The 16,389-nt window shown below is 41.9% G+C and overlaps 1 protein-coding gene and 1 long non-coding RNA gene across 2 annotated transcripts in view; both read right to left on the bottom strand.

Moving 5' to 3' along the window:
- Positions 1-340: 340 nt before the first annotated feature.
- LOC128422105 (uncharacterized) lies at positions 341-3,818 on the bottom strand. Its single transcript, XR_008332432.1, has 2 exons — positions 1,275-3,818; positions 341-1,082 (listed from the first exon to the last, which is right to left on the bottom strand). It is a non-coding gene; the product is annotated as an uncharacterized LOC128422105 (long non-coding RNA).
- A 1,222-nt stretch (positions 3,819-5,040) lies between these two features.
- The window catches only part of CAMK1D (calcium/calmodulin dependent protein kinase ID), a 217,349-nt gene continuing 206,000 nt past the window's right edge, over positions 5,041-16,389 (bottom strand). The window contains exons 8-11 of the mRNA XM_053405692.1: positions 15,634-15,712; positions 9,403-9,490; positions 8,083-8,221; positions 5,041-5,558 (exon numbers count right to left, since the gene is read on the bottom strand). Coding sequence (XP_053261667.1) covers positions 5,440-5,558; positions 8,083-8,221; positions 9,403-9,490; positions 15,634-15,712 — 425 coding nt within the window. The 3' untranslated portion in view covers positions 5,041-5,439. The remainder of the gene's footprint in view (positions 5,559-8,082; positions 8,222-9,402; positions 9,491-15,633; positions 15,713-16,389) is intronic.

The following is a 16,389-nucleotide window of genomic DNA, read 5'->3' as shown; positions in this document are numbered from 1 at the left end:
GCTTCTTGCAGGGGATTCTAGAAATGCACCAACCAAGGAAGAGATGCAGTTTGTGTTAGGCCTGGCCTGCTGAACCTAAGGATCCAGCTGCACAAACTGATGGAGAACGATAAAATAATCTCTTTTTTGAGCACTGCAAGCGAAGAGTGGTAATAGCAGACAAAACGTGTTTTGGCTGACTTATTTGCTTTTACTGATCCTTAATCAAGGACCCAAGCGCAAATAAGAGACTACCACTTTGAGGATCATGTGGCAGAGTATCTTTCTACTTGCAAAGTCAGAGTGATGGAACTTTTGTGACATTCTGTGGCTGTAATTTGCAGATGAGATTTCCTGCTACTTCTTGTTTTAATAACATATTTGATGGACTCTGTTTCTGACATCTCAACTCTGCAGGCACAATGGACCAATGCATAGATTGAGGTCTTTCTATAGAGCTGATCTTGTTTTAGAAACCACAGTGTTCAAAACAGGAGGGGGGGAAATTACCTTATTTGCCATTGCCATGCTTCGTTCACAGATTAGCTTTTGCATTTAGCTGAAGTAAGTTATGGTTAATGAGCTATGGAGCCAGATTGTTTTTACAAAATAGCATTTTAGACATAGAAGCCTAGGACTTTGGAATGTGTATTAACATAGAGGCAAACCTTTGGAAGGGAAGCATAAAAACAGCATTCAGTTGAAAACATGCAAAGCAGTTTCATGCAGTTTCATTTTGGTGTCACTGTCTATCCAGCAGTGATCTCCTACCAACATTTGGAGATGTTTTCTATTAGGGAAAAATTAAAATAAAACCCAAAACAAAACTTGTGTGTGGCTGTGACTAAATCTAGCATTTTCTGAGAGCTGGAGACAGATACATTCATCACAGCCCACAAGACAAATGTACATCCCTCCCACCCCACTGTTATTGTAGGCTCTGGCCAAACTGGCTTTCAACATGTTTTGCCAGGGGGGAAAGATTTGTTTCTCCTCCCAGCAGAAAAAGGATAAATGATAAATGCACATTCACCACATATAAATGTACGGCTGTTGTGGGCACATATTGGCTAGTGTCCATGACATAAATGACATAAATAGAGCTAAAACAAAAAATTTTTTTCCTTCCAGTAGCACCTTAAAGACCAACTAAGTTAGTTCTTGGTATGAGCTTTCGTGTGCATGCACACTTCTTCACGAAAAGCTCATACCAAGAACTAACTTAGTTGGTCTTTAAGGTGCTACTGGAAGGAAAAAATTTTTTTGTTTTGACTATGGCAGACCAACATGGCTACCTGGTAAACATACGCTTTCACACTGTCCATTTCCAGAAAACTTTTAAAACTAGATTATTTTTAAAAAACCTGGGAGGTGAAGGATGAAATCACTCTGTTGCATAGGTATGCATCCTAAGACAAAACAAAGAAAGGGAATACATTTCAGCTGCTTGAATCCTGATACTTAGAATTGGTGCCATAAAGATTTAACCTTAACAGAAACATCAATGAGGTTTCTCTCTAGATAAAATAAACAAGCAAGCCACTTAGTTGCCACAAGATTTCAAAGTGTAAGAGAAACTTGTTCTATAACTCGGACAAAAAGGGTTGTATGCATTACTCAGATTATAAGGAAATATGGACAGCCTTTACTTTTCTGAATGCAAAGAAGCAGGAGAGAAAAGGTCTACAAAATGATGCAGCCAAAGTTAAGTACATGTCAGTCCCACTGATGTCAATAGGAGAGACTTAAGTACCTGCACAATTTCCCCATTGACATACATGGGGTTTAACCGTGTTTAACTCTGGCTGGATTGCACCCTGATACTGGTTCACTTGCTTATGCCATCTAGAAAGTTTTACTGAAGTACCTTTTGAATCAGGCCACCACTCCTAGCATGGCAAACATCCTTCTCTTTCCCTCGTATCATTAGCATCAATATCATGTGCACTGATCAAGAGCGTGCTGGCTATTCTGGGTAGAAGGGATGTCAATATTTCTTTATTTCCATTCATAGTCTGCCCTGAAGAATACCCTTGAACCATCTCCTGGACGGACTCATTTTGTATATGCAGGGAAAGTTTTTATGCAAAGAAGCGTTCAAACATCCAGTCCCTACCAGCAGTCTAGAATACTCTAAGCTCAGCAGCAGATACACCACACAGGCTTTTGCACTCCTGCTTTGCTCTAAATCCGTAATACATGGCTTTGGGTTTTAGGTGGTAAAGACTGAGACAGTAGAGAGTGGAGGTGGTACTACTGTCTGTATTTAGCTGAAATGCCTATAGAGCGTTTGTTGAGTTTAATTCTTACACTGGGACTGTGTATGGTCAATGCAGCATATGGGGAAGCAATTTTCTCTCTCCCTTAATCCCAACCCTACACTTTGAGCAAAAGGGACTTGATCAAGAACCAGATTCCCAAGATGCTATAGGCCAGCTGGTGTTATCTGTGGTTGGATTTACTAAGTGATATATCTTGAGTATTAAGTAGCCACAATGGAAAAGTCAGATGTTCTTTTGTGAATTTTAGAAAACTCCTGTAAGGTCAACAGATCATGTTTCTGTGTACAGTAGAATACAATATGGTGGTTGCTGATTTTTTCTGTAGGGAAAACTGGTTCAGGAATGGCTCCATGTCTCACTCCAAATTATGAACACCACCAGTACTGAAATCTGTCATGGGTAATAACTTTATAGGGCTCAAGTGATATGGTGTCTGTGCTGACTCTATTAGACTTCCTTGTTTAGGGAGTCTGATCTAAAATGACATCTTCAAAGTTTCAGGTGGGGGGAATATGTCAAAGTCTTTTGCAACATATTTATTTGCTGTTGAATACATTCAGAGGTCTTCCAAGAACTTCCTCTGTTCTGATGCAGAGCATCACTAAGTACCAGCAAGGTTTCCATCTTCACGCTCTGTCTGTGAGCACCCATGGCAGCTGGCTGGCTGATATTAGAATTTGAATGCTTAACAAGCTGAATGCTTGCTGTGAGCAGCATGACAATTCTTAGGTAACTACGTCTTGCTGTTCTGTACAAGGAAGACCAGGCTGGTATCTGGCATAGGAAACTCTCTTAAACCAAGGTGGACCATTGGTCCCTCTGGCCTAGTAATGGCCTCTGCACTGACTGGCAGCAGCTGCCCAAAGGCCTTGGTGCAGTGGTCCTGCTCTCTGGAAGATCCTTTAACCAGATGCCAAGCACAGGACCTGAAGCATGATGGTTTCAAAGCATCTCTTCTGCCACTGAACTGCAATTGACACAAACGTGGCAGGAGGGTCACCATAGAAGCATTTAATGAATTTATAAGGTATTTTCCAATGAAGCCTAATGCACTCAGAATTGGGCAGGTGTTTATATCTTATACACACAGGGAAGTAGTAAGTATATCCCATAGCAGAGAAGAAAGAGTGGCTCTATTTGTTTGTAGCAGATCAGATGCCTGCATTTGTAAAATGTACTTTGGACAATAGCTTCACTGGGGATTTTAAATCAGGAAACCAAGTTTTCTTGTTATGACCAGCTGGGGTGAACGCCTGCCTACCAAGGGATCTTGCTCATTCAGCTCAGCCCTTTCCTTCCTTGTAATCACAAATTACAGCCCTTGGTGCAGCATGCATTAACAATAACCACATACACATAGGCAGCCCTCCATTTCACAGTGTGCTTTTGTCACATGACGGATAACCACAGATGTTTAAAATGGAGAACTTTCAAAGGCCGTTCCCGATATTTTGGTGCACTTATATTTTAAAAGTTGCACTGGACATTCCAGACATGTGGAAAGAGAGGAAGCATAAATTTGTTGGGCTTCTGCTCCCCACATAAGGAAGGAGTTACACATTCAGAACACATACACATTTCTGAAAATAACAGGCACATCACATTGCCTTCAGATGAAACTTGAAACTGTGGGGAAAGGAAGCTACTCAAACCTTTGCTACTTCTCTGAATTACCTAAAGAAGCTCTCAGTGTGCAAAACACTGCAAAACACAACACATTATTTCAAGTAGTACAGCAAATTCAATGAGAATTGCTGATGCCCAGTGCTATTGACTAGCCACAGTACCACTTCCCTTCAGAAGCCTTTCAGAATGCTTTGGCAAGCCTCATTTGTGGCAAGCTACAGTAGTGAAGGCTAATTCGCACAACTGTTCTGCCACAGCATGAGAATTCATATGCAGTAACTGGTCTTGTGTATGCTCCAGCATACATCAGGAATTGTAACTCACCATTTCCTAGGTAAGATTTTACAGGAGACACTGAGCCAAAATCTCTACCAGACATGTTACAGAAGTGCCTGGGCATTCACAAGACCGTTCACTACACCAGGAGAGACAACCTGTGATAGCATCATCATCCTGTCAGTCACACGAGAGTTCAAAACTCTCAGCACAGCTAGAAACAAAAGGTAGGCGAGACGGCTCCAACTCACCCAGGCATCCCAAATGGGCTTTGTTCACCACACTAAGAGCTACTTTACATATATATGCATACATGGGTATAGGAAAACAAATATGTACATTTGTGTATACTGTCATGTGGGTATTATGCACATGGCTGTTTGTACTTCCTCGCTGATCCTGTCCCTCTCAAAAACAAAACAACCCAATCAGGGGTGGCATAGGCAGATATACCAAGAGAGAGAGAGAGCAATACTGTAAAGTAGGACTGCTTGGGTGGAACTTTTATGTGACTGTCAGAATCCAGTAGGAAGTGGCAGGCTAGTGGCATTTTGTTTTTTCTCATATTCAAATGTCAGCCTTGGCTGGAGGTTCATAAGCACCAACTCAGAATTAGACCATTGCTGAGTAAGCATCCATGTGATGGGAAGGGAACCAACCTTTTCTCAAAATGAGGTGGAAGAAAGCAGTTAGTTTTCACATCACTGAAAGATCCAGACTAGTTTGCAGTCCAATGTTAAAGAATAATAAGATAAAGAATAATATGCATTTGAAACCCTTTTGATCTGAAAGGTTAATGCAAAATTGTGTATGCTTTCTACCCCTGAACAAAACCAACACAGATAGAAATATGGAGAAGAATAAAAGAAGAAAATGATAATGCTCAGAAATCACCTCTATTTAAATAATCCAGTTGAGACCTTTAGTTAATGAAAAAGCATATACTGTTACCTACACTGAAAATAGAGTAAATCATTGAGGAACTAGCATGAGTGTCCATTAGAACATTCCTAGATTCATTAACTCAGCACCAGATACTGTTAGATCTGACCCTTCCCACCCTCCCAGAGTCATTGCAGTTGGTGATAAATGCAACATTTCAGAATTGCAGTATAAAATATGGCCATTTAAAAAAATCCTTCTTTCCAGTCCTTCACTGAGCTTGCAATGCAGGATGAAATCACCCAGGAGAAGGCTTGCCTGCATCTCCACGCCTGCCTGGGCACTCCCCCCACCTCTGACCTCTTCGAGAGGGCGGGGGCAGCAGCAGTCTGGATCACTTGGTCCCTGTATGCACTGTTGTCACTGTGGTCTGCCTCGGTCTCCGCTCTCCTACGGCAGAAACCGCAGATGAAGCCGATGATGCAAAACTACAGGGGGTGGATGGGGACATACCTGAAAGAGAGCGACAAAAGTCAGAAGCCACCAACGGAAAAAACAAAGAGCTAGTGTGGTGTAGTTGTCTGAGTGTTGGGCAGAGACAAGGAAACCCAGATTTACACTCCCACTCAGGGAGAAACTAAATTTTATGATAAACACAGGGCTACTGCCAAAAATGCCTGTGTTACAGTTTTGCCATCCCTGCTCTGTAATGTCTAGCATAAGTTACCTCACATTCTGAAGCCATTAATTACCCTGTGAATTTCCCTGTCTCCCACGATCCAGTGATGTGGACTGGGGATGGGAAAATGCACAGTGCAATAATTTCAAGGGACTGGGAAAGTTGTACTAGATGTTACAGATGGGGAGTGGGAGATTTTGACACAGGGCTGCCATTTCCAGGGATAGCTCCCAAATACATAATATAGTTTAGTTCTGTTCTCAGCCATGAAGCTCAGTGGGCCAGTGACTTTCTCAGCCTAATCTACCAGGCAAACTCAACGATGAAGTTAAAATGGGAATACTCTGCATCTGCTACCTTGAGAGTTCCTTGGAGGGGGTGGTGGAATGAAATTGTGATTATGAGTTATGATGATGCCAACATTCCTGTTATCCTGCAGGGAACTGCTCTTTCCAGAGACAGAAACAAGTTTGTAGAGAAGTTTCTAGCCCGTCATTCCTCAGGGGCACTGTCTCTACAGTGAATGCAAAAAGCAATTGGAATGACAGTCCACATGCCTTTCTCGTCTTTGCAGCAGCTGTGGGTTCAGTGGGGCATGGTCTATCCACCTGGGCCACAAGCAGCTTCCCCTTGAGATTGGGGGAATTCGTGCGTTCCTCATAGAACAAACAGATGACAGAAGCACAGTTCTTTCAGGAAGAGGCTTTGGGTTCATCTTTTATAATAAAGATACCCACAATGAATTTTTGTTTTAGAAGAAGAAACCAGCCCTGGGTTCATGAAGCAAATGTTTTTCATGCCTCGTAATGGAAACTCACTGCCTTTTGCATTGTGGGATGCAGATCTATTGCATACAGGCCACTGAAGTCTTTAATTCGTTTAAATAGCTAAGTCTGTAGCTTAAATTAAGGTTTGCAATAACAGTTTCTACTAGCGATTAGTCTGAGGCTCTGACACATGCATGCAGATACCTGATCCCTGCAGTCCACGCAGCCCCTTCAATGTACTTTGATAATTTACCTTACCATGTCATTTAGCTGTAGGGAAGTTTGTTCTCTCACTAATCTTTTCATTGAGGAATCCTGATAAACTTTCCTGGAGCCCTGTTTGAAGACTTCTGAGTAACAGCAATTTGAAGAAGGAGGAAACCTAACCACTTTGAAAAGCAACTTCTTTGGGCTCCTTCTTCTAACATTGCTTGGGAGCATTCCTTTCCACAATTATTTAATTTACTGGCAGTAACAAATTAAAAAAAATCTATGTATTATGTTTCAAAAATAAAAACTAAATACCCAACAATTTGCTGTCCTTTTGTGCTATGCCAAATCTGTTGCCTATGGTGGCTGCCTCACTTGGCTCAACAGCAGGTCTGATCCTTAGTCTATCTGGGCTCTGCAAATGTGTGAAATGTGTTCACTTTTTGTCTCACTCTCCCCAGCCCTTTCATTTGCCAAACAGTATCATTCTTGGTTTCTTCACTTCCCCTCATCAAATTGTTCAAAAGGAGGGGGAAAAGGAAAGCTCTTTTCTGGACATGATACTCAGATCCTGTATTATAAACTGGATTATAAACTCTTTGGATATTCATGGCAAAAATGCCCGTGCAGAACTGAGTTGTTGACAATATACCAATGTGCAAATGTTTGATCTCCAGAGAGAAAACAGCAGTTGCAGATAAGAGGCATCCCATTTATTCAAATATAAATGACAGTTGTGCTGTCCAAGTGAACCAACTGGGAGACATGCTGTGCTTTTGGGAGAAAGATGATTCAGCACTAGGTAAGATCCCTGTGTTTCAGGAAATACAGGCCAAAAACAATGTCTTTAATGTGTTATGCTGGGAGGGGCCACGACTCAGTGCATGCAGAAGGCCCCAGGCCCAATCCTCATTCATCTCTTGTTCGCATAGCAGGTGGTGAAAATGTCTTCTACTGCCAGTCAAGACAATACTGAGCTCGTAACAGTCTGAAATCACAAGGCTGCTTCCTATGCTCCAATGCAATGATTCAGGTCTGACTTTATAATTAAACAGAGCAAGGAGGCAGGCCCTCCCTGCCACCCTCTTGCTGCTGCCCAGTGCCATCCTCCTGAGCTGCCTGCTGTCTAGCTGTCTTGTTCCTTCTCCCAACCTGCAACTGACAGTGCCATGACGAAAGGCTGTTGCCCAAGCAAGCAGGCAGAGAAGCAGCCAGCCCAAGACACCACCATCTCCGCCCAGGTGTCATTGCAGCATCAGCTTGAGCGAGGTGTGCACTAGGCAGAGCAGGGAGCGAGAGGTGGCACAGATGACCTCTAAGTGCCTGCTGATACCTAGTCTCAGATCTGGCAAGCTTTGCTAGTCTGGGGTCATGTACTCACAATCTTTCCTCGTTGTTCCATCAGGTAGTGGCTTCGCCAGGCTGAGGGAGCTTGACATGCTTACATTTGAACTGTCCAAACTGCTGCCAAGATGTAACCTTCTCATGTGTCTCACAACTGCTGTGGCATTAAATGCTTGCTGGAAAAAACAACACAGAAATAAATGAACAAGCTGCTCTTGGGTATTTTCCTGGCTTCTGGAACCTGGTGAAGGAAAAAAGTGGCCCTTGCACAAAGCACCACAGACTTCAAAGGAAGACATCTCTTTAATCAGATAGGATGTCCTGTTGTCTTACTGTATCATTTGGTGATGTGCTTGTGTGTGTGTGGCTTTTGTGCATATGTTTTTAACAGTTACTTCCAAAAATATTATTTCCACACAATACTAAGAGAAAACATTCACATTCAGCAAATATATTGTTTCACTCCCCAGTGCTGAAGTGTTGAGGGTTTAAGGACATACAACCAAAGCTGTGATGAGCAGTAGCTACGTAGGGCAGATGGTGCCATGCCACCTGTGATTGGACGGTGTCTGGGACGTGTGACCCAAGAACAAAGAACATCACCACATACCATTTTGAACATGGCACATACCCTATCTCTCATGCCCTTTCCCTTCCATCACTAGACCAATCCAAAGCACCACCCCCACCCTCAGAAAGGGACAAGACTAGACAGTTATGACCATTGCACTGCTAGTTATATATAGCAATACTGCAAGAAGACAGAGAAGTAAAGTGAAATCTAAATATTAGATACCAATTAGTAGTTTAGAAATTGGAAACCAGTTAATTGTTATCACCACTTCCAAGAAAGTTAGCTATGCTTAAGTTCCACTGAAATCAATGGTGCCTGATAATTTAAATCTGCATAAATGACATTGATGCCATCAGTTTTTAAACTTGACTTGCTGGGCCAGGGCTACTGCTAAAAAGGCATTTTAGTAGTTAAATAAGTATAGGTGGAGGGCATGTATGTTTTGGGCTTGCAAGACTGGAATTGTTTGGGGTGCTATGGAGGATATGGCCGGAGCATACTATCCCCCCTCTTCCCAACTTTCTCCTTTATAAAGCAGAAGGAGAAGGAAAAAGGAAAACATGGGTCCATTATCTCAGAGGACCTCTCCCAGGGCCCAGTTCAGCTGAACTTCTTCACAAAAGAATTGCACCTCTACGCCAAGCTAAACTTTCCCATTGAAAATCAGAAGCATTCTTTTGAAAATTGGGAAAATTTCCATGTTTTGCTCTATAGCAGACTCCCTTATAAAGCTAAAATCATTTCTTCCCAACAGTACAAGCAACTGAGAACATGATAGCTTACTCTCCATTTGCTTTTTGCAAAGTTCTTGCGAATCTGTGCACTGACGGACTCGTGAATATTTTTATTGAGGGCTGTGTCACCAGCAATCCTGAAAAAAGATAAATGAGACATTTGGAATGTTTGGTTCAGAATATTGTTTTACAATGCTCTCCTCTCTGTTCTTCACTCTACAAAGAATAGGATGCAATCTAGTGCTCTTAAAATGAGTTGACATTTTGGCCATAGACTTCATTGAAAAATGGGCTGCAGCATTGATACTTTTCAGTGAAACACAGAAAAAAGTCCATCATTTCCCACTGGTGGAGCTCAACTAAGCCCTCCCTCTGCTGAACATACGTGTGGTATAAATCCGAAGCAGGCCAGACCAGCTCCAGTCACCAGGCATGTGTGCTCTGCTCCCAGGCCTGTTTGACATCTGCACTGGCGAGTGGCAAAATAACAACAATAAATATAGTAGCATTATTACATGACAAGTCCCTACCCTGAGGAGTTTATAATCTATATTTTGACAGTGAGAGAAGGCAAGAGTGGAAACGAAGGGTGGAGAATGGAGAAATGGGAGAGGCAGAAGCAGGAAGAAGTATACAAGTGTGCAAACACAGATACAGACATTTGGGCTTTGTTTTAGATGGCAACAGGGAATAGGGAATAGCCATGTCCACCAGTGCTACTTGCTGCTCATCAGAAGCTCCTCTCCCATTAATTGTGGTACCTTTAGCAGCTGCAGGATGGTGCAAATCAGTAGATCAGTCCAAAGCCCCACATCTGCATCCCTCCCAGTCACCGCTCCCTTAAAGCCAAAGGAAAATGCTGCAAGACCTTTCTTGAAATTCAATGTTTTTCTCTAGACATAACTTCTAAGCTTTAACTGGCTTGCTTGCTATTTTTTTCCTGCCTCAGGATATGCAGCTGCTTCTAAAAGCACTCAAGGTCTATTGTGTTGTGGATAGCGCCTAAGCAATGAACTAACACCACATAGTTTTAAATCAAATCTGATCGTGAGGTTTTTCATACCCAAAATCTTAGCAAAAAAGCACAGACTGTGCAAGACTCTGAATGAAGTGATGCCCTCTTAACAACATTCTCGTTCCCATATCAATCACTTAATTACTACCAAGGGAAATATTAAAAGTCTTGTGCAGCAATCAATGAAATTTAAGAAGCTTCATGCAGCCATAATGGAACCCTAAAACAAGTAAACACTGGCTGAAACCAGTGGAAAAGAGCTGGGTGTGAAGGAAGCAGGTGGTGCCAGTCAGCAGGCAAGTGGCCAGAAACTTGCGTTCAGTGCGATTCAGGAAGCAATCCTATACCATTTACCTGAGCGAGAATAAGCCCCATGGAGTGCAATGGGACTTGCATTGGGGCAGGCATGTATAGGACTGTGTTCACACTTCCTGTTAAGGGTGTTTAGCATCGCCTGTGAGCAGGCTGCATTGAATTCAATGGGGCTCACTTTGGAGCAGAAAAATAGCATTGTGCCATTGTGCTGTTATTTGCCTGAAATGTGAGGTATAAATCATGACATATATATCCAAAATAAAGTTATGGTAAACCCTGTTCAGCTATGGCTTGATGACACGCACACACGCGCACACACACAGAGAGAGCTAACTGTGATTGGTTCAGGGTCAGAGACCCAATTCCTTTTTCATCGCTGGGTCATTGACTTTAACCTATCCTGGCTGCCCAGGTGACAAATACAGGATTAACTGGGGATCAAGAAAGTATTTGGTACTATTATCAATGCAGAGATAACTACAAAACTAGTGACACTAATTGGCATCTTTCCTGACCGTTTAACTAGGATGAATAAGCACAATAGATTTAACTGACCAGGAGGAATTCCCATCCCCAATACATGTTGATGCCTGTCTGGGAGTCTGAGGAGGCAGCCACAGATTCAAGTATCAGAAGCAATCTTGCTGCTGACAAGTGAGCATCCCTCCTTCTGTCCCTACAGAAACATCAGCAGGACTCCTGAAATGTTCCACTACACCCATAGCGTGAAGTCAGTGCCATGGCAGGATGGGAATCAGCAATACTCTGAGAAGGGGCCAGAGGTGGCCTGCACAGGGTGGGAGGGCTGGAGAGATGCCAGCGTAAGACGAAAGAAGCAATTGCCTATGAAATGCCCTGCTTAGGCTGAAATCCTAGATAAAGATTACCTGCATCCTTTGCATATTGATCTCTGTGTGTTTGTGTACATAAATGAGAGGGGAAGTAATTAATATTACTATTTTTTGTTTCGTTTTGGATATATCAGACATGGTTTACACATCATATAATACCTGGGTACACACTGCTTTTGCCTCCAAGTATGCACTAGCATACTAACAATGGTTTAATTAACACTGGGTAATTAAAGAGTGCAACTGGCTCTTGGGTTTACTGAGGAGTTGCGTGCTTTGCTACCCATGTCTTGTCAGTTGGCTGCAGGTGAGCAGCGGTTTCAAGGGGCTGTTGATAGCTTTTCTCTTCCTCCGCCTTGTTTTTCCACTGTTCTCTAGCATAGATTGTAGGTGATACTGCAGCATCTTAACCTTGGGTTATATGTAATAGTAATGGGAGTCATCTTGTGTTACTAATATGCTTTGCTTTCTAGGGATGATCCTTCCAATTCCAAACCTATATTGTTATGCAATCTCTTATCTTCCTGGTCTTGTGTGGTGTGTGTGTGTGTGTGTCTGCGTGCGCGTGCGTGCACACATACACACACACACGCATTGGGGGAGGATTCATTTTCCTGAGGATGGAACCCAATGTTACAAAAAATAATACGTTTGCCCCCCCCCCCATAGTAGCCATATGTTGAATCTCTCTCTCCTTCTCTACAACAGCTTAGCTTGTATACTGATGTTGTCATGCTGTGCAGTTCCCTGCTCTCACAAGCAGCAGTCTATGATGTGAAACAGCAATGGTGAAATGCACAAGACAACAATTTTAGGACACAGGATAAAATGCAATACCTGTTGCTTGGCAGGGGGCATCCTGGATTTGTTTCTGGGAGGGTTTAGCTTTGTTCTCAATATTCCTAGATATGGAACACTGGGCAAGTTCTCAATTCCACTGTTTTCAGAATCTGCTGTATATACTTATTGAAAGCCACTCAGGCCAAAGCCTCATTGGAAACAATCACCCAGATGATGGAAGCGCAAAGTTTGTGTAGCAGATAATGGTGCAGGAGCATAACTCCTGAAACATATACACATCCAGTACCGATCAGATTCCAAAATAAACAGAGTACTGGGAGAGGCCAGAGAAGAGTTTAAATGAAGGTTATAAACATCACTTATTCTCCTCAGGGAGCCATTTCACACTTTAAATAGGATTGCCTGGGAACCAACTCCTCTGTAAATCATCTTTTTCACAGAGTGACAATATAATCCTTTTACATAAACTGTTTTTAATGATGCAATTGTACTATTGGGCCTTGCTCTAACAAACAATTGAAGGACTCTGAAAGAAATTAAATGAGCCTTATTAAATAAGGCCATGATTTGTCCCTATATTTTTTCCTAAGAGTCTTTGAATGAAATAGGTTTTTCCTCCACTCTCTGATCTTACAATTTTTTTTAGAAGAAAAATTATGGCTAGCCCTTGAGCTGACAATTCTGTGCATTCATCTTTTCCCTTTGAGTCATTAAAAACTGAACTCTGTGGTTTAGTACAGGATCAGGATTCTGCCTTGACAAGATGTACTTATTCAGGGTAATTGCTGTCATTTATTATCACAGATGTTGCATGAAAGAAAAAAATTGAAACACTTATCAGGCCCCAGAAAATTACTGCCTGTCTCTGTTTACCCCAAGTTCTATGTCAAAGCAATGTAGCTTGACCAGACCTTCTGCCCTGAAATGCACTAAAAGCCTTAAGAAAGAGGTTTGCTTGACAAATAATCCCTGCAGATGGGACCACAATCACCTGCCTCTTAGGTTAAACCAACCCATATAAATGTGTGGATTATTTCAAATAACATTGCCTGTTACAACAGGGCTTCCCCACTGGCCTGCTTTTGTGGCTCAGCATGGATCCTTTGCTTTTATATATGCCAGATTTGGAAAAACGTAGAAACGTAGGGTCTACACAAAGCTATAAGCAGGTGGTGAACTATTAGGGGTGTCACGTTGCAACTTTAAGATCTCCCTCAACTTTTAACCTACTTGCCTGCCATCCCTCTTTCCCATCCTGTTATCTTTCTAATAAGACTTGCATGCTGTAATAATCAGGACTCCAGTTGTACTGCAAGGCATTGAAATAGTTTTCACTGAGTAGACAAATACTTTCCTTATGTACACCTTTAGGTGCCAGGCGAAAACATTCCTCTTTGACCAGGTCTTTGGCTGATTAACATCCGATACCCTTTTAAATGTGTTGTGGAAGGGGGGATTATTGGTTTGGTTTTGTTCTTATTTTTATTATGTATTTTGTCTGTTTTATTGTATTGTTATGTTGTGAACCACCTTGAGATCTATGGATGAAGTGTAGTATATAAATTGAAATGATGATGATGATGATGATGATATAGCACAGCCCAATGTGAGCTATTTTTTATTCAGTACTGGGGTGCCAGACTCACAGTATTTCACTGTAGGCTTCAAAATTGAAGGCTTAAGCACACTTAAATTGATATCTGTAGGACTTCTGTCAATGCATGGTATTGATTTCAACAAGACATAAGCACTAGTAACTCCAGAGCACTGTGTGCAAGAAGGGGGCATTACAATACTAACATGGTGAACAGTCTTTGTAACTGATGGCCTATATTCAAAGCCTGAATTATGGATAAAAGGTTGGGAGAAAAATGTTGTCAGGCCTTTAGCAACAGCATTCAATTGCTGATTGGGAATCAAATGGTTAAATGAAAAGAAAAATTGTGTTAGGAGCTCTTCAAATGTGTGTGTTGTATTTTATTCCAGTAACTAACAGAAATGATCATCCAGGCCAATAAGCTGTGTATGTTGGATAAAACATCTTGGAAAATTCTTTTCCATTCAAAAATATAAAAAGGTGACCTACTTTTCTGCTGGTAGGTATGTTCCTGATCATTTGATCTGTGCTTGAGATATCATTTTTATGACTTATTTAATTTCCTGAGGCCTGTGATGGAATGATGTCATTCAAATATACACTATTTCCTTCTCTTTGTGAAGTTTTTGACCAATGGTTAAAGGTTTCTCACATGTCCTTTTTGTTGGAAATGGTTCTGAACAGATGTGAAGAGCACTTCAATGCTAGATTCTGTGGCCTACAAACTTCCGATTCACCCTGACATTTTCCAGTTAGAATTCAGGGCCGTCCAGTGAAACTGAATGGTGGAGATTTGGGAGAGAAAAATTGAAGAACTTCTTCAAAGAGTCCATAGTTAAACTACGGGATTTCCTATGTGGTGCTGGCTGCCAACTTTAAAGAGAAAGTAGACAAGTTCAGACTACTGTGGATAGCTCTCTTCTACCCTCAGGATCAGAGGCAGGACACCTAGGAAGACCAGTTTCTGGGAAAGAAGAGCAGGAGAGGGCTCTTGCCCCATGTCCTGTAGGTTTCCCATAGGGACCTGGTTGGCCGCTGTGGAAACACGATGCTGGACTTGAAGGGCCCAGGGTCTGATTTAGTGCTGCTCTTCCTACGTTCTTGTTGCATTTCTGTTTTACACTGACAATATAGCAAAGTGAAGATTTGGTGGGACAATGGGATCACAGCCACTCACCTGCTTCCGTTGTAACAAATAGCACATGTGTGTACGTAGGTCCAGCATGCATTATCATGCGCACACCTCACCCTGATTTGAGGTTCGTTGGGCATGTGCACGTATGCATTAAGGATGGGGTAGGGCGGCCATGACACTGAATATACCCCTCCCCTCTGAATTCATTGAACACAGCTGGCCATGTGTGAATAGTGATTTGCTCTTATTTTATTGTGAGTGAGGTTTCTGTTTTTCTCTGCTTTTGTTCTCCGTTGACACCTCCTCCTTGCCTGCAAAGTCTGAGTCTCAAACCTTTCTCTGTAATGTGATTGCAATCACAGCTCAATGCTGTTGACTGTTATGCCATTGCTGGCTATGATGCTAGGTGGGAACCATTAAGCAAGGATTTTTCAAGGTAATTGCTCTCTTTTGTGCTTCCTTGGTATTTACCCCTTGAGTGAAGAGTTTGATAATCACTGATTAATGATGGAGACAAATGGTGTTGACAATTTCTGGACATGGCAATAAACTGAGTAACTGCTTACCAGGGATGTCGGGCTGCCTGCTCACAGGTATATCTTTTGTTTGGGTCTTTCTCCATCAAATTCCGAATAAAATCTTTGGCTGTTTTCAGAGAAGGAAGGAGGAAGTACAAGAAAAGCACACAGTGGTATTAAAGGCTCATCTTAATTTGCACATTGTAGTCATCTGATCCTCTGAAACAATATGATGGTGTCCCACTGGGAGACATAACACTGGGAGATATGGGGTTAGGGTGCAGGTTCTGGTAGTAGATTAAAGTAAGGAGCATTTTATACACATATAAGGTGTTAAAGCAGTCATAAGTCAATCAAGTGAACGATCATACATAATGTAATTCAATTCTACATTTATGTGTCTCCTCAGACTGCCATTTTTATTCATAAAGCCACATCTTCCTTACTGAATTATTATTACTAGATTTCTCATACGTGATGGTAGCTGAATATTTTGGGGACCAGGAATTTGCTCATATAAAGCGTGAACTGAAAAAAGTCAACTTCCATCACAGTGAATGAATCATAGGCTAGGTCTATGCCTTCTAAAAAATGTCTATGACCAGGTCATATAAATTCTGCACCAAGAAATGCTAAATTCTGCAATCTGTATAAATTATTTTAAAATAAGCAAGTGTGGACGAGTCCTCTTATTCCCACATTATGCTTACAATGTGGGAGCTGGAGGAAAAGTGGAATACAAGAAGTGCCAGGATTCAGAAGAAGAGATGAGTATGTACTGTTGGGAAGAGAGGGGAAGGCAGT

The sequence above is a fragment of the Podarcis raffonei genome, chromosome 10 (genome assembly GCF_027172205.1).
Source record: "Podarcis raffonei isolate rPodRaf1 chromosome 10, rPodRaf1.pri, whole genome shotgun sequence".
NCBI classification, from domain to species: domain Eukaryota; kingdom Metazoa; phylum Chordata; class Lepidosauria; order Squamata; family Lacertidae; genus Podarcis; species Podarcis raffonei.
This window is presented reverse-complemented; position numbering and strand designations above follow the sequence as displayed.